We start from the raw sequence: 22,532 nt of genomic DNA on the forward strand, positions 1-22,532 counted from the left end.
TTTTCAAATGGGTCATTTGACTATAAGCACATGAAATTTAAAAGTTATTTTAACCAATAAATATAGTGAAATCACGATAACCTGATTTTGTCATTTGATAGAAACATTGTTTTAAGATTTAAATCTTATTTCAGTCTCTTAAAGTTTACTTTAACCCAACGTCAATAATAAATATAGTTGAACTTGCATATTTAGCAAGTAACTATCTTTTTTTTTCTTTTTTTATACTTGTTTACAAAAAATAAAAGTAAAAACTTAAATCGTGTTATCTATCTCTACTATTCACCTTTACCAAGTAGCTTTATTTTACTATTTACAATTTATCAAACAAATTCGTCCTACTAACTCCGCACTACTCTCCAATATGCTAATGTTATATACTAATTCACCACATCTAGTGATTAAAATGCCCTTTAAACTTTCGAGTTTGTTACGCTTTACATATTTTTGAATTATAAAGAGTTAAGGTTTTAAAGTTTATAATGGACAAAAATGGGACCAACTCCAAACTTTAAACCCAAATAAGTAGGATTTTAAATTTAATTTTAGAAAAAATATTTTAATTTTTATATATAATTTGAAAAGGAAATAAAATAAATAAATTGAAAAATCCCACTCCTTTTTTTTAATTAATAAACAGAAATTTCTTATTCAAACAAAAAATAAAAAATTGAAATCTCACATACCCTCTTCATTTGGATAAGAGAATTAAATGTTTTGCATGTCCTTGTCCTCCATTCCAAAGAATGAATACTAAGTAATATACATATATAGATAAATATATATATATATATATATATATATAGAGAGAGAGAGAGAGAGAGAGAGAGAGAGAGAGAGGTATTGCATTAGTAGGTGGTAGGAGGAGGGAAGATGATGGTTCAGAAGGTTGGTATGCTTTTGAAGTTATTGAAAATGGCAGTGAAGTTTATAATAGTGATTGCGAGCTCTGCTGTTTCACTTTTCGTGTCGACGCCTCCCATCTATTATTTCTCTTCTCACATACACCTTCCTCCAGCTGACTCAACCGCAACCACTGCTCTGGATTTTACTTATTTTATCAGATAGTTACCTTTTTCTTTCTTCTATATATATAAACTTTTTCCCCTAGTTTTTCGAATTTTACATCTTTATGTTTTTATCTCCTAGCTCTGTTATGTCTTTGTATATATCAGTATGTGTATGTTTTCCTTTTTTTCTTTAATTTTCCGAGGTTATCTCACTCTCCTTGTTGACAAAATATAGATATCAGTGTTTTGTGTTTTGTATGAAAGTTTTATTTCGTAGTAATAGTAATTTATTGTTATTTTACGTACAAAAAATAAATATATAGGGAGAGAGATGGACAAACATATTTGATTGAGGATGATAATTAATATGTCTTAATTATGTTTAAGAAGTCATGGTTAATTATGTTTAAGAAGTCGTGGTTATTGAGATTGGAGAGATTTGAACTATGAAAATGATATTAGAGAAAAAACACACAAACGTAATTAATTAGCAAACAATTAATTATTAGATTTTCAATTTAGTTATTGTTTTGTTTTAAGTTAGGTCAAATAGTAGAAGATGATCAAGAATGAATTAACTTTGATTGATTTTTTTTAGTCTCGAGTTTGAGAGAGAAAAAATGGTGTAAGTGGAGGTAGTTAAGTTTTGGAAGAATGTACTCGTGATTATAAAGATTTTTTTCAAAATACTAGATTGTATTTTTTTAATATTGAAATCTATATAAATTTGTGTATTTCTTATTTTGTGTTGTTTTGTTTCGAGGAGTCTTTTAAAAAGTAGAACAAAACATGAAAATATTTACGTTTCGTATAGAACAATTTTGAAAAAAGAAAAAGTCTCACTAACCCATAATGTGAAATATAACAAAAATACATCGCGAAACAATCTCGCATACCAATCTAAACGATCGTTTATCTATTAGTGATAGTGGTCTATCTCACTAGTGGTCTATCTTTATTTCTGTGAGATGATCGCGTTGTAAAAAAAAAAAAGACACAATACTTGATAATAAAAAAGAATCATAAAAAAATATTATCTTTATAGAAAAAATAACACAAAAGATGATAGATAACGCACAAAGAATAAACCCTGAACGAGGAAATTCTAAAATACAAATTTGAAATTAACCTTTAGTTTCTTAAACACAATTTATTATTTGCTTTATGCTCGTACTAAGTTTTTTAATGCCATAAAACACATAATACTGTTTAGTTAATTTGTTAATAAATGTCGATTATTTCATTTGGTATAAACCTCATGTTTTTGTTCACCACATTATTCCTTTTCTTTTATTGGCACAAAAACACAAACTTCATTAATAACAAATACAACGTAACAAGAAGAAGCTCTATGGTTGCCCTAAACCACAACCACAACCGCAACACAACACTCCCTTCTTCTTTCCCATCACAATCTTATTCATATATATATATATACGAAGATGTCTCTTTATCTATTACCTTCTTCAAAAATGCATACATTAACATGAAACATTGACTATTGAAGTTAATTTTTTGGTTTTAAAACTTCAATCAACTTAACCCAAAAAAAAAATAAAAATTAGAAAAGTCTTTTTAAGTTTTATATAAAGAAAACCAATCATTTCAAGTTAATTAATTAATCATATATCTAATCATGTGAAACATTTCGTGTTATTTAATTAATCATATCAAGTTGTAGAATTTGAAAGAGACACACTAATTATTAAATCAATTGAATGTATTTATTGAGCATTATTATTATTTTAATTACAACACCTATATCGTGCAACCTCTAAAATTTAGAAAAGGTCTAATCAACGTTACACATACATGGACCCGACCTATGTGCTACTAACATTTAAAGAGTAAATTATAGAAAATAACATCATCTTTTTTAATAAGTACCATATTATACTTTAACAAGTTATAATATTAAAGGAAAATTTTGAGTTACCAAAGTTCCACTTCTTTATAAACTCGTATATTCATTTATGGGTTTAGGTATTAAGAGCATCCAAGTTATGGAAGGAGTGGGGAGATAGGTTAAAATACATTTGTTGATATCTTCACACACGCCAACGGTCAAGCGAGGTGAGGATTATAATATTTTTGCTAAAACTACCATTTCTTATAGTATAAACGTTTTTGTGTTTTAAATTAATTAAAAGATAATTATCAATCAAGATCGTTGGAGTCTCTCTCCCTACTTACTATATATGGGTCTCATTCTTCTCTTCTTAAGATACAAAAAAACAATCAACGATTTCTTTCTCTCAAAAGTTCTCTTTTAGAATATCGAATATTTGAGTGTTGGAATTCTAATTAGTTTTGAACTGAAAACTAATTGAAGAACATGACTATTTTATCCTAGGGACGACAGGGCAACACAAATATGTTTGCACAAAAATGCAGCGCTGCGAAATGTTTTTAAAAAAAGCAAGATTTGGAATTCAACCCTTTTTCTAACTTGTTTCTGTTTAGCAGTACGTGTTGCTAGACAACATGCAAGATGATCACTAGGCATTTTGACCAATAGGCGAGTTGAGCAGTAGGTGAGGTGATCATTTGGCAACTTAACCAATATTACACGAGCTGACTAAAGAAAACGTCTTGACCAGGCAGGATACCAACACATTATGTGAAATACAAGGCAAGAAAGCACATGTTCTGGTTAGACGTTAAAACTTCTCAACTCATCACTCCTTCTAGGCGATTTGCAGCATCGTATAATAATACCTTTGAGTTTTTTTAAATGTTTTTAAAACTAATGTGTGATAGTAACATTTCTTTAAAAGTTTAGACTTGAGTTAAGACTTTGCACGATATGGTAATGACTTAAATAGTGTGGTGGTCCAATTTTTTATTTTTGGATATCGTTGTACCAATTAGGTGCCAATTTTGGTTGTTGGAAAACAATCCTTCTGGTATATGGAAGACGTCGAAAAATGTTCTTCAAAAGTTGGTCAATGGTGATTATCGAAAAGAAATTGTTGGAGGTTGGTCGACAATATGGTTGTTGGAAAATAGTAGACAAAAGTTGATTGTCAAGAGTCGACAAAAAAACGTACCTAAAAATAGTGACTAGAGGTTTGTTCACAACAATCAATGATGGTCGGTAGTTTGTCGTGCGGTGATCGTCAGAAAACATTTACCCAAAGTTTGGTCATTGACGATTGTCAAAAAGCAATCATCGACAATTCGTCGACAAGAGTCGATGGAGACGGAGGTCAGATTTCGACAGACTACAATCAACGGAAACAGTTGTCAAAGGTTGGCTAACGAAGATAGTTGAAAGTGGGTCGGTGGTCGAAGTGTTTCATACAAATTAAAAAGATTAACCATTAAGCACTCAAAATTCATTATCTAAACTTGGGTTTAAGTGTTTATCTTAAACCACAATATTTTATAGACTCATTTTTTTCAAAATTTATTGTCGGGGATTACAAAAAACAATATTTTTTCTTTTCAAAACAACTTATTCTTTTAAAATTTAATCCCTTAAAAATATAATCCAAAGACACTTTGAAAGTACATGAATATTTTTAAAGAAATTTTATACAAAAAAAGTTCTATAATTTAACCAACATTAAAGATAAGTTGATATGAGAGTACAATCGCTCGACTGGTTGTGGTCGTAGTTGATCATCCAATTTGATTGAACTATATTTTTTCAATTGTATCAGTGGTGGGAGGGGGAGGATATTTCAAATTTCAAAGAAAAAAGAGTTTGAAGGTAAATTATTAGAACTACATGGCAATGCCAATATGTAGTGAATGAAAATTTTGAAACGAAGATTGAAGGGTTGATAACAATGGTGGTGGTACATAAAAATTACACCAAGTGAAAAACTACAAGACAACCACTCCCTAAAGATACAAACTTCTTTTATATTACAACCACTCTTTTAATATTTTGCCAAAACCCAACAATATATAGGATTATTACACAGCAGTAAGAAACAGAATACTAAAACAATACAAATGAGGATTAAGAATGTTGACGAGCAATGTGTGAAAGTATGTTGAAGAGATGCAAAGGCTTAGACATCATGACCATATGATCAGATCCTTTAACTTCCACAACACCATCAGGTGGGTTTCTACGAATAACCCATTTTTGGAAGCTTTTCTTGATGACCTTATCATTATCCGAAACAACAAAAACTCTTTTGACAGACCCATATCTCTCCTTTGTCAAAACTAAATCTTTGTTCCATTGCTCTCCACCAAACAGATGGGTTGGTCTCACCAATGTCCTCCCTAATGTCAAGTCCTATACCATACCAAAAAAAGAACAACAACAACGAAAACGTGTTCTATCACTCCGTTTTATAACCACTTTTGTTGAGTTTTATAAATGTATCAGAAACATGTAATATTTCAGAGAGATGTTAATCGAGAGTCTGGATCGAAGGATTTTAAAGCACTTAGAAGAAGATGGTAGAATTTAGAAAAGTTGTTTAATAAATTGATTTACCTCCAGGGGGCTTTTGTTGAATACTTTTGCGGCCAAGAACAATGGCCCAAATGTCAAAGTTGTTGGTGGGCTTCTTGGCCCATTACCATATGTATAATGGCTGTCTGGCCCAAAATCTAACCACTTCCGTAACTGCAGATATATTAAAATATTAAAATTTGTACTGTCTAACTATGTTGCAATTATTGATATATAGTCTTTGATAGATTTTATTATATTTACAAATATTTTAAAATGTTGTTATATACTTCATTACTTGTTCCAAAAGTTGTTGTACAAGATAATTATCCAAAATAAAATGTCATACAAGAATGAGATCTTTTAAAAAAGTATAACAAACCAGTAAAATATTTGTCCAAGCAAACAATAGAAAATTTCAAAATGCCCCGATTAATTAGCATCCAGCACATAGAATATTTGGGAAACGATCATTTAATATTTGGAAAATGATCATTTATATTAGGCTATTCTCTCCTAGATTCTAAATGATAAATGACCAAATCTAAATCTAAACGGTTTTTTAATAATTTTTTAGTATACAATCATTTACATTAATCGTTTAAATTTGGATTGTCAAAACTCAATAATTTTTTTCATGATTTATTTGGTACACGGTCGTTTTGTTTAGATTTGATAAAAGGTAATTTATTTTTTGTACACATCGTTTAGATTTGTACACGATCATCGTTTATATTTCGTTATTTTGTACATTTTTTTTGTATTTGTCACACAACCTAAACAACCAAACAACAATTTGAAATATATTTTTTTAAAATCTTTTATATTTGATACACGATTTTGAACCAAATAATAGTTTGAAAAAAAATATTGCAAAAAATGATAAGGAGAAGGAAAATCACAAAAAGGAAAAGGAGAAAAAAGAGAGAAAACCTAAAACATTTTTAAAAAATAGCCAGCTTAATGGACTTTTTCATTGTGTTACACGGACCATAAATATTTTATTTGTCGATTTGTTATATTTATAAAAATTAACCTACAACAATACATTAATGTTTTTATTTTATTTATGTGAAAACAATTGATGAAGTTTACTTTGATGTTAAAACAAATACAATGGGTTTCTTTTATTTTTCTTCTAATGTGAGGTTTTGGATTTTATAGAAAGGTTTGTAATGAAAGTGAATTAAATATTGAAAGAAAAAAAGAAAAGGATGAACTTCATCGTTCAAAAAATCTTTAAAGTTTATTTCAAATAGATTTTATCAAAAGAATTTAAATAATAATAGATTTTAAAAATATCTTTTTTAATTAGTCAATCCAACTATCTCCTTAATAGATGTTTCAATCGATCGTTAATTTTCTTTGATTTCACTTTATAATTTGAAGAATTATTAAAGGGTATTTAAAGCTCCAACTTGGAGTGGCTTGAGCAACTTGTAATAGTTCATTTGGTGTCTAGGGTATGAATAAAATAAAGTTAATTTTAACCCTCGTTTTTCTACATTAAACTATTTACAACTCAAAGAGCATTTGGACAATGGGTCCCTAACTTTGTGGATGGAAAGAGATATTATAACTCCATACTTGTGCTCAATTATGGTACAATTATTTCAAATATTTATTTGTTACAATATTTACTATATGTTATAGTGTTTATAATATTCCACACATCATCTCTTTACCTTTTTGTTGGTAGACTAAAATAGACCTCACCCAACATAACAACTATTGACTATAGTAATCAACTCAACACTCTCACCAACTCTCTTCTAAAACATTTTCCCATAACTTTATCCCCCAATCACCTCCAACTCCCAATTTTCACCAAGCAACTTCAACAATCATCACAAACGACAACTTATGGGAGGGAAATGAATATTTTGAAGGGAATGGATTGCTTATATAAATTTATTATTTTAAAATCAAAAGTTAACACAAAACAACAAACAGAGTTAATTTTAAATTAAAATTAAAAGGAATTCTTTTTTTAAAATTATTATTTAGAAGATATTTGTTGAAAAGAAATGTAAGACGAAGAAGAAGATTGATCGGATTCAAACCTGTCCAATTAGAAATGAAGCGTTTAGGGCTGGGCCAGGCATAGCGGCAACCACAAAAACCGCAACAGATATTTTCTCCGGAAATTCCTCCATTGCCTTCGATATGCAAAGCCCGCCTTGGCTGTGTCCTACCAGAATCACCTTCTCCTCCTCCCCCACCTCCCCCATCAAATTTCTCAACGGCTCAACGTATTCGTTGAACGATTTCAGCCTCTCCGCCTCCCGGGGATCAATTCCAGCCCCCGCCATGTCTAACGCTGTCACCCGATGCCCCGCCGATCGGAGCAGCGTTGATAGCTTGTACCACGACCAGGCCCCCAGGCAGGCTCCGTGAACTAGGACGAAGTGCTTTCCTCCACCGCCGCCTACGTCGGTGCTAGGCGGCGGATCTGATAGGGATTTGGTTAGTGTGGGAGAAAGAAAGAGGAAGAAGAAGAAGAAGAAGAGGAGAAGGAGATTCAAATTATGCATTATTCTCTCTTTAATTTGGGGATTTTGAAGTTATTTCAGTGTATCCGGTGGGATGTGTTCTTGGGGTTCTATTTAAATTTGTTTTAATTTGGACTTTCACTTCACAAAAATATTATGGTTTAAATTCAATGTCCCACCCTGCTTTTATCCTCCTAAATTTCTTTATCTTTTTAATTTAGAAATTTTTTATCAAAATTGTTCAATAATAATAATAATAGGACAATTTGCAATTGAGGTAATTTTAGAATATGATATTTCCTGTCACACCCTTCTTTTGGTAATTTTTATACTTTCGGGTATCAAATGTTTAGTATCCATACTTTTTTTTTTTACATTTTTTAAACTGTACTTGTTTTTTTTTTTTTTTTTCATTTTGCAAGAGTAATAAACTTATATTATGTATCGAAAGCTCTACAACATAATACATATGATTCAATTTTCAAAATCTACGTTAAGAATGTTAGTAGATAATAAAATATATTTTTAAAAATCAACGATAAACTAGCATATTGAACTTAAAATTTATTAAAGATGCACGTTTGAAAATATATGAACTAAATTTAAACAAACTTAGTATCCATAAGATTTTTTTTATGATTCAAAATTACAGTAGACAACGTTTTCGACAAAAGTTGAGATTTAAAATGTTATAATGGTGATTGAGATTAGATTGGAGTTTCAATTATTAATGAAATTTGGTTTGGAATAAAGTTTTGAAACGGGTTGAATACTGTTTTTTTGAAAAATGACTTTTTTGAAATTTAGTTTGAAATGATGTATGGAATATTAGAGTTTGGTCAAATAGAATTGATTTTGAGTGATGGAAGCATTGAATAAGAATTAGATAGCTGAATAGTGGATTGGAGAGCTGTGGGGCACGGAGGAGTGGTAAAGTTTAGTGTATAGTTGTATGAAGAAGTAAATGTGTTGACTTTTGTTGGTATACAAATTTGTGACTTTTCCTACCATAATGTCTTTCATATTTATTGCATATCAAATTTAAAAGTAGGGGCAGTTTTTTGTTAGAATTAATTAGGTTGGTGTAGGAAGATATAGCATGTAGTCAAATTGGAGTCGCACCCAATTGTCTACTTGTTATCACATTCGTGAACATTTAAATATAGATGTTTAGAGTCGTAGACAAGCCCAAAACTAAGGAGAATCAAGATGTGGTATAGAAGAATGCACACTTTAAATAGAAAAAGTAAATATTTGCTATATTTTTAAATATTTTCAATTAAATTGTAAAAAATTAAATAACTTCTAAACAACCCAAACATCCAATCTTACTATGTAACATTAGGGGTTGGTATTTTAAAATTTATATTATATAATTCTTTTTGTAAAAAACATAATGGACTTAAGTCTTGCTCGTTACGTAAACTTCAGTCCATTTCAAACAAAGAAAAAGTTGAGAACCTTTGGTTATAGCTTTGAAAGTTGGAAAATTGGAGTTTTTCTTCCTTTTTTTTCTTACGTTTTACTTTTCTTTTGAGAAGAAAAATGGAAAATTGACATTGTACTATTAAAATTAATTAATTGGGATTTCCAAATTTGAATAGTAAGTATGAGTCCACAATAGTATAGACTTCACCTTTTCTTTCGTAGGACAGAGAGTTTGGTATTCTTAGTCCAACTTTGTTTTTAATACCAAAACATTAGCTTACATCTTCACTTATTTAATTTTGTAAGAACCAATATGGAAGTATATATACATATAATAAAAAGATGCACCAATATGGTTCACCTAACTCAAAGATCGATTTTTGTTGTTGTTATGTTTATTTTTCTCAAGTATAATGGTACTTTAGTTTTCAAACTATTGTGGACATTCATGTGTCGCCTTAAACCATCTCGATCCGTGGAAAAACTCAATTGTGATCACGTTAAGGCTACTATAAATATGGTCATTTCTAATGAGATAAGATATAAAAAATAGTGGTGAGATTTGACGTAATCAAAATGTTAGATTTTATATTTTTGTGAGAGATGAATTATCCATCATAAAAGAGACTTCTCAATCAGTCACTCATACAAAAATAACTCTTTTTTTGGATAAACAAGTGTAGACTCTTCAAATCTATTATGTAAAATATTGGCATGTTCTTGTGTAAAAAGTTGGTATGTAATAGTGGGACTCATCTCATTTTTTAAAAATAGCCACTAGTTTTACATTGTTGTTTATGTGTATTTCATAAGTGTAATAAAATGTGCAGTTGGCTTCAACATATGTAATCAAATTGAATCAAATTATATTTGAGATTTCTTAGAACGTAGTTATTTTCATAGTTACCATAGTTACGTATATTATTATATAACACACATTGATATTATCAAAAAAATGTGACAACTTCAAATTAGCATGTGAAATGAAAAGTTTACAATTCTAAGTAAACAAAATTAAAAACAAACCAATTATATTTGCAATTAAGAATCATTACGATTAATAGCTTACTTTTACATTAGGATTTGGTAAACATACCCTTAATCCACAATAATTTTCTTTGTCCTCTCTATCCACAAATCACATCTACATCCTTCTCTTTCTCACCTTTATCTTCTCCTTCTCTATCTTTGTTTTTAAAAAGCAAATTTAATGTTATGTGATTTAAATTGAAGTGGAAATTCGGTAGTCTTTCTAGTTTTAAAGCTAATTTTAGCAAATTCTAATTATAAAGGATAAAACCTCGATGCTAAAAGCTGTTTTATACAACAATTTCAAAAGTCCAAACCTCAAATTTTACTTTATTAACTTCAACCTCAATTTCTCCCTATATCTAATTAGTTTTAAAATAAACTAAGCAATTTTTTTATAAAAAAAAAAAGTTTAAAAAACTTTAGTTTTTCTTTTTAGAATTTGGGAATTCAAGCATTATCAAATTTATTCTATGAAATTTGAAAGAAGTATAGATAAAAAAAATATAATAATAATAAAAATACAAGAAAGAAAAACAAGTTACCAAACTTGGAAACGGAAAGGGCACTCTCCCCATTCAAACTCATTCTTAAGTAAGATTATGTAGGACTTCATTTATTTATTTCTTACTTAGTTCATACCCTTTTTTATCCACAACCTATCTCAACAACACACAATATAAACCAAAACAACAAACATCAAATTTAAATATACACAAAAAAGCTATCCCCTAATCACAAATTTTATATAACAAATATTTACCAATTCATCATCAATCCAACTTCACTAATACTAATACTAATACTACTACTCATCAATCTGCCAAAACTAAACCCTACACCCTAAAAACCATTTGAACTTCAATCTGTTTCATGATCGGGTGCAGGGGAATACCAAGCAGGGAATGTGCCTTTGCTCCTCAGCAATCTCGTAAATGCCGAATCTGGCATTCTCCCTTCTTCTTCTTCTTCTATTTCTTCCGCAGATTTTGGCAATCCATCTGGTATTGGGCACTCCCTATTCCCCCTTCCTTCCACTTCCTTCTTCCATGCCTTCCTTTCCTCCTTTTCCTTTCCCTTGCTCTTTTGTATTGCTGTTATCCCGTGTACGCACCCGATCAGTGATTTCACACCTCCTGCCTGTAGAATCAGTTTCTCCACTTCTTGTTTTGGCGATTCTTTCTGATTTCAAACCACATATAACAAACCATTCGTTACATTACTCTACATGTATTTGATAGAATTGATCAAAATTAGGTCTGGATTTAAGTGGGAGAGGGAAATTGAATTAGAAATTCAATAAAAACTCACTCTAAGATCTTTGAGTTCGAAACAGAGATCGAATTTGGGGGGCAAAAGAAATCAAGTGTGAAAGAAGAGAAAAAAGTCGAAGTAAAATAGATTAAGAAAACCATAGAAACTCACTTCAAGATCTTGGAGTTCGAAATACGCTTTCCAACAGCTATAAGAATCGTCTCCTTCCAACGTCGAACAATAATCTAAAAACAATCGCAGAGGATCAGATCAGAACAAAACCACAAGAACAAAAATAATAATAATAATAATAAAACCTGCAAGCTCGTTCTCAGACTTCTGAATCAGAGGGGGTTCTTTGATGGCGCGATCAAGCTTAGAACGGCTAAAGGGCTGGAGCTTGGGAATATAAGAATGGCTCTTGGAAGAAGAACGAACAACAAGGGAAGAAGAAAATGGAGAAGAGGAGAGGGATCCGATGCGGCGAAGATGAAGGTCGGGGGATTCGAGAAGTAAAGGAGATGAGAGGGAACGGAGAAGGGAGGAATCCATTGATGATCCAAAAGGGGAAAGGGAATGAAATTTGGAGAGAAAAAAGTGAGGAAGAAGATGAGATGAGAGATGAAGAAGAAGCGGATAAGGATGGGGATTTGTTTTATTTAATTTGATTTGATTAATTATTGGATTTGATTTTATATATAAAAATATCTAAGGGAGGGGAGGGGGTAGGTGACGTCAGAATACACGTATGATGTGTTTTTGAGCGTTGGATTGGGGTGATGTGTGTGACGTGGACAGGGCATGTTGCACTTTTTAATCATTTTTAAGATAAAAAAGCGTAAGCGGTGGGCCTGAATCTGCTGCGGACATGGTATACGGAAAACGCGGCTTTTGTAGATTTATTTATATTTTTAGGCTTCCATTTCAAATTTAGTTAATGACTTACCATTATATTTTTTAAAATTTATAAAATGGCCAAATTATTTACTAGGACATAAATGGTTTGGGTTTTACAAACATTTTCTAAATCCATCCCAATTTTTGTAGGGTCAAAAATCTAATGTTATGAACCCTAAAGTTATAAAAATCTTGTTCGATGCTAGATAGGATGAAAACAATCGTTATCATAACTTTCATTTGATTAGAGTGTATCTCCCTTTAAACATATTTCTTAACCAACTTGTTTATCTAATTTAATCTAATTTTTTTTCTCTCTTTTGAATATTTAATTTTATTGACTTACATTGTATCATGATGGTTGCAGCAATCTTAATGTTATTACTATTATCAAATACTAAGATATGTTGTGGTTGTTCTTCTTCTTTCTGATTCGTCCTTTGATGATGTTTCTGTTGTTGTCAATCATGTTTCATCGTGTTCATCAAATCCAATACAATTTAAGGGTATGTACAAGTTCAATAGCTTGTCGAGCTTATGTCATGTCCTACCCTAAATGCCACTTCCGACAACCAACAGGGAGCGTGCCTTTGCCTCAAACCTTTGCATCAAGCCTAGTAAGTGGAACAGCTCACTTTAACTTGTCTCATCGCGAAACCTTTGCCTCAAACCTTATCTCTTTGAAAAGCTAACATACATTTACTTTCTCTACGGGGACGCTACCCCAATCACCTAACATTTAACATTACATGCTAGCTTCTTCTTCGCCAGCAACCTCAACACATTACCTACTTCCACAAAATTACTCTTAGACTCATATACTTCTTTTCACATCATCCTTTCTCCAATCACAGAATGCCTTCTTGGTCAAAATAGCCTATCTCAACGAAATTCCTCTTCAACAGGACGCCCTTTTGGACTAGATTCTGAGTTTTTTTTTCTTCCCACTTTCAGCTAGTGTTTCTTGGAATATTTATGAACTTTAATATGTTTATTATATATATATATACACTTGAGATTTATTTACTTATATATTTGCGATAATAGTTACAATGTAATTATAAGATCATAATGTTTTTATGTGTTTACCTTTTTATTTAAGTGAGAACTTGCTAATTTGTTTCTCAACGTTTCTTATTAAATTCAAATTAACTTATTTTAAAAATATAGCATTGTGTACACATATATGTTATAAAAATAAAGTATTAAACTAATATGATTTCGAGAAGGTCACACGTGCATGATATTTTATAAAATAACAACATTTGTGAACGGTAATTATTCCAATATTTGTGTTTTTATTAGAAGTGTAGTGTAATGCACATGTGAGTCCGCAATTAATTTTGACTCGTTAATAAGATATTCAACACCTATTGTAAGATCTTCGTAATACGGAGGGATTTAACAACTTTGGTTGAGGATTTTTATTTGAAAATAACCATTTAAATCTCAACCCTAGTTTTTATTTCAAAATAATCTTAATCGGTTAAATCTCAATTCTTAATAATTTGGTTTTCATATTAGAATTCATTTATTTTTGAAGTTTGATTTTTAACCCATAGCGAATCTCTTCATTGGCTTGTTTATCGTCTTCAATCTCTTGTTTCTCATTACTATGATTCTTCATGCTCTTCCTCTCTGTTGTCCCTTTCAATTATATGAAAAAAAATGGTTTTAAAAGGATTTACTGCTATGTTTTTTTTTTTCTCGACAAAATAGAATAAGATGTTGTATTTTTTAGATAAAATATGCCCAAATCTCGTCTATATTTTATTAATCAAATACTATAAATGATTTTGAGAAGCAATCGACAAAAAAGATCTCACCTAGAAGATGCAACTTTTGTACCTTTGTGTCTTTTGAGTGAATTTTTTTTGTTCTTCAATCTCAAGTGTTTGAGATTGTATCTATGTGTTTCAAACGGGATCGTATTTTGTTTATATTCTTTTTCTTGAAGATCCATTGTTGATGTTAAAGTTGAGATTGATACTTCAAATGTAAGTGCATAATGAAGTTGGAAAAAGGAGGGCCAAGACTAGAGTTTGCCACTTGAAGGTGTAATTTTAGGGTTCTCGATCACTTTGCCTTTTTCATGTCTCACATTTTCAAATTATGGATGGAGGAGGAAATAAATGTGGCTAAACAAGGATATCTTTGAAATATGTTTTTAAAGTAGAGTAGAGCATGAAGAGGATTCAAATCCTGCCATAAATTTTCTGAATTGACTTAGTTTTCAACTTTGTTTAGACTTATGTTACAGAAAATGAACCTTTCTTGGCATGGCACAATCACAAGATCTTGAGATGTTTTCAGAATTAGTCTTAAGTTTCTTTGCAAAGCATGGGGATCATTGGATCCAAATAAAACAAGTACCAGAATATAGAAATCAAGATATTAACTTATTACTTTGTCTTTGGTTATAAAGACTATTGAAGATTTTCTCTTGATAACAAAGAATATGATTGGCAACAAATTTAACATTTGGCTGACAGGCAAGTTAGTGGTAGTTGTGGGATTGATATCGCTCATGATATCTAGGTTGAAGACATTAACTCCAGTTAGTTATGTAGAGACCCGTGCGAAAAGTAAGTATGGAAATTCTAAAAGTAATGAGATTCACATAAAAGAAGGTTCGCAGCCAGAAATTTACACAGAAGAAGATGCCAAGCTTTTGGGAGATTGTGAATCAAAATGGGTTCTTGGTGTGGATGGATATGGTCAAGATGGAAAGCGTGTGTATGATCCTGTCAATGGAAAGTCGTGTCATCAATGCAGGTAATACTATTTCCTGCTTTCCTTTTATATTTTAAATATACTGTCTCGCACACAATTGTCATTCAAATCCTAAACCTTAAACCCTTAAAAGTTGATATATATCACATATGATGTTAATAGTTGATTGTATTCTGTAGGCAATTGTTGATTACTGGATATATGTTTTAATTTAATAAGTTTCATTAAGGAAAAAAGAAACGAAATGATACAAGGGCGCACAAAGAAAAGACCAAGCCCATGAAAGGCACCCAACTAAAGAAAGAGATGACAGCTTTACTAAATAATTCTTATAGAATAATTAGAAAAAACTTTTGGAATCAAACCCCCAGAGAAACTTGAAATTTTCTATTTTTTGTCAGGTTTTTACCCACCAACACTAATAGCAATGAACAAGAGTTTCCTTGACAGTAGTTAATAGAAGCTCAATCTCCTAGTTTCATACTTTCTCAGTGTGGTTTGTTTGTATTGGCCAATTTATAATTTATTCACAAATAAGTGAATCCTACTAATATTTTTCCGTCAAGTAAAAATAAATCTAACTAGAAAGTAAGCATGAACTCCTATCTAAAAGAGGGCTTTGGAGTAAATCATATTTACTCTCCTTTTAACTATCTCAAGACTGCTCGCCTTTGTGGATATTGATTTCCATGTATCTTAAATCTCTCAAGGTATTCTTATTTGATCATCAATATAGGAAGTGTTATTTAGGCAAACTTGTTAAGAATCAGGAGAAGATAGTAAAGACTATGATATATTACATTATGATTCCCATCTCACTGAATGGACTCATTTGCTTACATCATGGTTTGTAGGTACGATGTAAAGACTTGTCCTCTTTTTTTCTTATATTCTTTAATATATAAGTCCTTACTATCTTCTCCTGGTTTTTTATCTGTGTCGTTAACAATTATCTGATGACTTGCAGGCAGAAGACTCTTGGTCACCATACACATTGCAGCAAATGTAAATTAGGCCAGGGGCAATTTTGTGGAGATTGCTTGTACGCACGGTGAGTTGATATATTCTGCTGATCTTTAGAGGGATATGGAATTTTCACTCTCTTTTCCTGATGATCTTGACAATGCTTTTATTCTGATTAGTATAAGAACAGATTTGATCATTCCTGTAAGATCCTGGATTGGATGCATGTCCATTTCAAACTTCTGCCTGATATAAATGAATACGTTGTAATCATATTATATTTCTCTTTGTATTCAATTTGTTTTTATTGAGAAGCCGAAGTAAGTTTCATTAAACGCTAATTAGCATAGCTCTCCCCCTTGGAGGTTGGAAATTTGATCTCCCATAGTTGTTCTACTAAAAAATATATAAATATATGTTTTACTATCTAAAAGATGGTTTAATTGAGAATATGCATTGGATTTCTTGCACCTTTCTGCAATTTATATGCACAGTTAACTGTATGCAACTTCTATTTTTTTTATAGATATGGAGAGAATGTGATGGAAGTGAATTTGAATCCCAATTGGGTCTGCCCGGTATGTCGAAGTATTTGCAACTGCAGTTTGTGTCGACAATCAAAAAGATGGATGCCGACCGGTGCTATATATAGAAAGGTTAGGTTCTATGCATTTACATATAGAGATACAAATGTTTTCCTTCTAGATTCCATCATGTCTTTTGATTCAAAAATGATGTAAGCTTTTGTAAGGAAACACTTGTATAGCATCGTTTTTCCTTGTTTATACATGGTGTGGAAGAGATAAGTCAAATTCTAGGATTAGATTAGTGGCCTGCTTTTTAAGTACTTAAAAACACTCCAAGAACTTGCAAGTCACAGTCCAAACAGACCGTAAGTTTATGTATAGTGTTTTGTCTTCTCCTCTGGAATCATATCTATAAGTACCGGCAAAGAGAAGCTAAATTCTTCTTTGTTTTTCAAGGTCCACAATTTGGGTTTCAAGTCTGTGGCTCATTATCTCATTCAAACCCGTTGCAATCAGACGAACCAGAAAGGCTCAAGTTCAAAACATGTAGATGCTGGAGATAGTTCACAAGCTTTGGCAAACGACCCACAGCATCATGACTATTCCCTGTCTTCTGGTAATAGCCTCGACATTGAAGGTACAATGGAATAGCCACAATTTTCAGACAGTCGGCATTTTAAGAATTGGATGGAAGAGGGGAGAAGAACGATAAGGCTAAGTTGGATTCTAACAGTTAGGAACAGAATTTGTTTTTGGATTGATATCATAGTGGATCTGAAATCTCTATTAGGATATGATCTTGATGAAAAAATTTACTCTCTGATCAAGATCATTTAATTTTGTGACGTAACTAAATAGAAAAGGGAAAGAAAATTCCTTCAGAACTACATCTTTTGTATAGAAACTTTTAACATCTATGATGGTCACTACTCTCACTAATGCAGAATACAGTTTAGCCATGGAAATCAATGATATTATGTTGCATTATATATGTGTGTGTTTGTCTGTATTGAATCTTCAAGATTGTACAATATCTTACAAAATGTTTGGACCAATGACGAAACTATATTTCTTCCTATGAATTAGCCATCTTGACACATGCATATCATAGCTCTGAACTATGATGAAGAATATCGGTTCCTTGCCTACAGAGCTGAAGATGCAAAAGATTTTTAACCGAATGGGTTGGTGACCGTATCACGAACATCAGAGAAAAGCTGGTAGAGGGAGAAACGTCTGAGATTGTCGACTTCATACCAGGAGTTGAGGACTTCCAGGTTCTTATCTGTCCCTGAAAATGCAAGTTGTATGCCTAAATTGCAATCAACAGAACCACCATTGTACTTACATTTGGAGTTTGGAATTGCACAGTCTTGGTTGTCCACGCATAATGAGAAATCCCCACTGCATTTGTCACATCCAAATTTCTTCCAAAACAGGTTTTGAAGAATTCCCCTTTGAAATTCAAGAACCTGGAACAAACAACAATTTTGTTATCAGTACCATGATGATTTTCCTTTTCCTTTTCCTTTTACTTGAACATAGTTTACGAGCTTACCAAAGTGAAACTAGTTATGGTATTAGAATTATCAGTGATCATTACTGGGAGAGATCTTGCTGCATACTTTTGCCCAGCAAATGCTACCATATACCCACCATTCAAAGCCTGAAAACACCAAAATTATTATTATGTCCTAATCTTGATTCCTAATAAATCATATAACCTCATGTAGTAAAATCATCTACCAAAATCTTCCTTCATTCACTATTTCAGCATTTGAAAAGTTAGTGACCTACCCAAGGTTTGACCAATGCAAAAGAAATTGTTTAAAGTGTATGATATGGGTAAAAATTTCCCTAATTTGTGGTAGATTTACAAATGCTTCCAACTGCTCAGTACTCAGTAGGCATATTTGGAAGGGTAACACTTTATGGGAAGTTAATTAGTATTGGTTGGAATCTTGTTTCTAATTTGGTAAAAATACTCTAGTTGAATGAGTTGTCATCCATTCTAATTTCTATTCTATTTATCATGGATTGACTTATTAGTGCACTGCATTAAAGGGTGATGGATAATTGTGAGGTTTCTAGCCCATTAATTGTAACTACAAAACCATCAACTTAAATTATTTTATTTTTGTAACCAAAATATCAATCTAACTTATCCACATTTTCATTTTTAGTCCCAATTTGTTCTCACCATTATTCATGCATTTATTTTAATAATTCATTCTGGCAGAGATTGTCTTTCAGAATTAATAGAGTGATTATTTTGAAAGCTAATTCCAATGGATTGTTTGAGTTGATTTACTTGTTGACTTAATCTGATATCGTATTGGTCCGAATAAAAACAAGAGAGTATAAATTGAATCACTTACAAAAATTTATATTTTTCTATAGGAGTCTTCAAATAACCGATAACTTGAACTATCCAATCACAAATTGTAAGGATTGAGTTCGAATTCAGGTTACATGTTTTAAAATTTGAGTTGACCCAATCCAACCTGAATTTCTAATGTTATTAAAACACATACTACAACTTATAAATATTATAATTCATACATATTATTATTACTATTAAGCTTTTCTTTTTAAGCAGGTAATAATTGAGCTTTGATATTTAATATTTGTATTTCATTTAAGTTTTATAATTTTTTTGGGTGGTCAATTTGACTAACTCGAAAATTCGGATTGGTCCAAAAAATCTTCCTATTCAACCCATTTATATTTGTAGTTTTCAATTATTAGTTTAAACCTTAGATAAAATACACTTTTTGACCCATATATTTGGAGTTGATATTTATTTGGTCATCATATATTTTAGTTCCTCACTTGTCAAAATACCTTTAAATGGTTGTTGATTTAAATTTTAGTTAACGTAATGCTTGCTAGAGTGATAATGTGAATGCTAATATACATTTTGACATGTTAATTATATTTAATTAGTTAGAAAGTAAAATTATAACCAAATAAAACTTTCTAAGTTCCAAATATATAATATTTTGAAACCAAATATTCCCAAATAATATATATATATTCCCATTGGGATGTTGTTGGGAAGAAAAACAAAAACCATTTCCGAATGGATGAATAAAGCATGAGATAACAATAATAGATAATAATAATGAAGAGGATAGAAGAAAGAAGATACGATGGTACACATACCGGATTGAAGGTGGAGGAATTAATGGTGAGAAACGAGAGTTGGTCGACCTTAGGTCTAAACACGACGAGCTGAGCCATTTTAGAAGCCAAAGACAGACGAGTATCACAAGGAGAAAATTGAATCTGATCCTGGAAGAATGATTCTTTAGAAGAAAACGCTACACCAAATGTAAATCCATCAGATCTCTGAATCTTTGAATCTAAACATGGACTATACACATCGTTCGTATCGATTCCTTCCACAACCAAAAGCAACAGCGTCACAACCAAAGCCACGATCATTATCCTCATCGGCCGCATTGATTCTAGCTAGCTTCGATTAAACTTATAGAAGCATCAGAATTAACCCGATCATATTATCAACGGAGAAAACCTAAGAAGAAGGAAAAATTGAAATGAGAATTAGATTAATTATTAGGTTACCTGTTGGAGTTGGAGAAGAATTAGGCAATACAATTGTGAGATTTTATTGCAGATTTCTTATTGATTGAGAAATCATTTGAAGAAGAAGAAGAAGGGGTTCTTCGTGAACGCGGAAAACGGTTACATCGGCTGTCTAGTTGGATCTCTCAATAAATACTTCAAATTTAAACTACCTTTAATAGCCTTTTCTTTTAACAAATACTTTGTTTTTTTAGTTTATGTTTTTAAAGTTTTTTTAATTAAAAAAAATATCATATTTGTTCCTCGTCAGTTTCAAAAAAAATTGGAAATAATTGTTATTAACGGAAAAAAACAAATAGTGAATTTGTAAATTTTGAGAGACCATTCAACAAACCTTCAAAAACAAAATAGAAAAACTTGTATTGTTTTGATGGTCATCAACACTCACTATCAAGTCAGTAATCATTTAAAACGACTATTCATTAATTAATCTCTCATATTATTTACTAACTTAAATTGTTAGATTTATTTCACTAATGACTTTCAACTATGTGTAAAAGCATAATACTTTGGCATAATTTTTTTTGTCTTCATAGGGTTTGCCTCCTCGAGCTCTATGGTCGTCCTCGTGAATCCATACTATGAACTAAACTTCACCCTTGTTGCTCAATCTTGTCTTTACATTTTGACTTATGTTTTTTCTAACTCAACGTTGCATCAATCAATCTCATTATCTCTGACATTTTGAATTCATAATGATACACACATTATCAAGGTTGCTAAAATAATTTATTAGGAATGATTTGAACTAATTTGAACATTTTATCATTGGATTCACATCAATAGTGTTTGTAACTCTCTATGGGTAGTTTAGTGAGTAATTAGATGTCCTATGAGACGGCTATAATGCTTGGTCAATCCATTGGTAGTTGATAGTTATAATATAACCAAAGTAATATAAAATCCTATTGAATATTGATGTTTTAGCCATATAGTGTTGGGCTACCATGCATGGGATTTGAATTAATTGCTTGTTTGGGCAGCTATAGACAATGCAATTGACTTATGTGGATGTGTGTTTTTATATGGAGAGGCTTTTCAACATCCATCCATTTTAACACAATTGAAGCATGACAACTCTTGTGTGCATGCCAACTCATTAGCAAATACGCATTCAAAGCTTGGCCTTCGTGTTCAAACCTATAACCTATGAAAAGATGCACAATAACGTCAACATCGTCCTAAACTATTTTTCGAATAATATACCTTTTAACATGCTATAAATATGCATAATTGTTTTCTGTTTTAGCTTTATATTTTCTATTTTTAAAATTCACTTAATTTTATTATTAAACTTACGAATAAATCCAAAAATGTAAATATAACAATGGTAAAGGTTACGGAAGGACCAAAAGGAAGATCTCTCAACTATTAGAAAAGAGCTATTAATTAGTTTTTACCTCTAATTGAACACTGAATGATGAGACCTTAATTAATTAATGTGAGACAAATAAGAAAAACAGTTGATTTAATTATTGTTTTAAGTCTATCCTAAACTGTAGGTTTTATGTCTTATTTTTTAGAATAAAAAGAGACAAGAAATTCAACCTATGATATCAGTATTCTTTATTTAAATTGTTTTAATAAATAATATTAGAGTGCATTTCCAAGATGCCCCCACCCCGTTTGAGGTTTCTATTCATACTATTTAAAATAATAATAATAATAAGGAGTGGGGTTGCATTTTCTAAATTCTTTTATTGCTTATAATATAATTTTAATAACGAATGATAAATTTTTTTTTAAAAAAAGGAAAAACAATATATTATTTGTTTTGTTTTGTTCGGGTTTAGTGAATAGTGGGTTTGGGTGTTGCGGAAGAGATGATGGGCCCATTAAGATTGATAAATGATAATAGAGAGGGACGGGCCCACCACTCCATCTAACCTTCCCTAATCCGACACGTGTCATTACATTATTATTATTATTATTATTATATTTTGTGCCTTTAATAATACAGTTAGGCAAAGGGGAAAGAGAAAGAGAATAAAGGCAATCAAAGCATCTACCCCATACCCCTTTCGTACCTTCGCTCTTTCTTTTACTCACTCTTTCCTTTACACTTCTCAAACCCACCCCATCCGACTTCACTCGTTTTCTTTTTTCCTTTTCCATAATTAAACCTTTCATTTTTCCTTCTCAAATCTACTACACCCTTCTTCCTCTCATTTTT

The 22,532-nt window shown here is 31.1% G+C and overlaps 4 protein-coding genes across 7 annotated transcripts; 1 reads left to right on the forward strand and 3 right to left on the reverse strand.

Moving 5' to 3' along the window:
• Positions 1-4,718: 4,718 nt before the first annotated feature.
• Positions 4,719-8,069, reverse strand: LOC101207795 (salicylic acid-binding protein 2). The gene is made up of 3 exons (XM_004153623.3): positions 7,491-8,069; positions 5,470-5,601; positions 4,719-5,265 (listed from the first exon to the last, which is right to left on the reverse strand). Exons 1-3 carry the CDS (start codon positions 7,959-7,961, stop codon positions 4,981-4,983), a joined length of 888 nt encoding a protein of 295 aa, XP_004153671.1. The 5' UTR covers positions 7,962-8,069; the 3' UTR covers positions 4,719-4,980.
• A 2,857-nt stretch (positions 8,070-10,926) lies between these two features.
• On the reverse strand, positions 10,927-12,287 carry LOC101222441 (CCG-binding protein 1). The gene is made up of 3 exons (XM_004153213.3): positions 11,948-12,287; positions 11,802-11,875; positions 10,927-11,558 (listed from the first exon to the last, which is right to left on the reverse strand). Exons 1-3 carry the CDS (start codon positions 12,180-12,182, stop codon positions 11,238-11,240), a joined length of 630 nt encoding a protein of 209 aa, XP_004153261.1. The 5' UTR covers positions 12,183-12,287; the 3' UTR covers positions 10,927-11,237.
• A 2,172-nt stretch (positions 12,288-14,459) lies between these two features.
• LOC101222916 lies at positions 14,460-17,737 on the forward strand. The gene is made up of 4 exons (XM_004153215.3): positions 14,460-15,302; positions 16,228-16,311; positions 16,750-16,879; positions 17,207-17,737. The coding sequence occupies exons 1-4, from the start codon at positions 14,986-14,988 to the stop codon at positions 17,399-17,401; spliced, it is 726 nt and encodes a 241-aa protein (XP_004153263.2). The 5' UTR covers positions 14,460-14,985; the 3' UTR covers positions 17,402-17,737.
• Positions 17,710-20,484, reverse strand: LOC101222204. 4 transcript variants are annotated; one of them, XM_011650909.2, is made up of 4 exons: positions 20,339-20,484; positions 19,916-20,224; positions 18,309-18,416; positions 17,710-18,222 (listed from the first exon to the last, which is right to left on the reverse strand). In XM_011650909.2, the coding sequence occupies exons 2-4, from the start codon at positions 20,213-20,215 to the stop codon at positions 17,923-17,925; spliced, it is 708 nt and encodes a 235-aa protein (XP_011649211.1). In that variant the 5' UTR covers positions 20,216-20,224; positions 20,339-20,484; the 3' UTR covers positions 17,710-17,922. The 4 variants fall into 4 exon arrangements, with proteins under 4 accessions (XP_011649211.1, XP_031736519.1, XP_011649210.1 ...); XM_031880659.1 differs by having other exon boundaries at positions 19,916-20,228; XM_011650908.2 differs by having other exon boundaries at positions 19,916-20,288; positions 20,370-20,482.
• Between the last annotated feature and the right edge of the window lie 2,048 nt (positions 20,485-22,532).

This window comes from Cucumis sativus, chromosome 2 (genome assembly GCF_000004075.3).
Source record: "Cucumis sativus cultivar 9930 chromosome 2, Cucumber_9930_V3, whole genome shotgun sequence".
Classification (NCBI taxonomy): domain Eukaryota; kingdom Viridiplantae; phylum Streptophyta; class Magnoliopsida; order Cucurbitales; family Cucurbitaceae; genus Cucumis; species Cucumis sativus.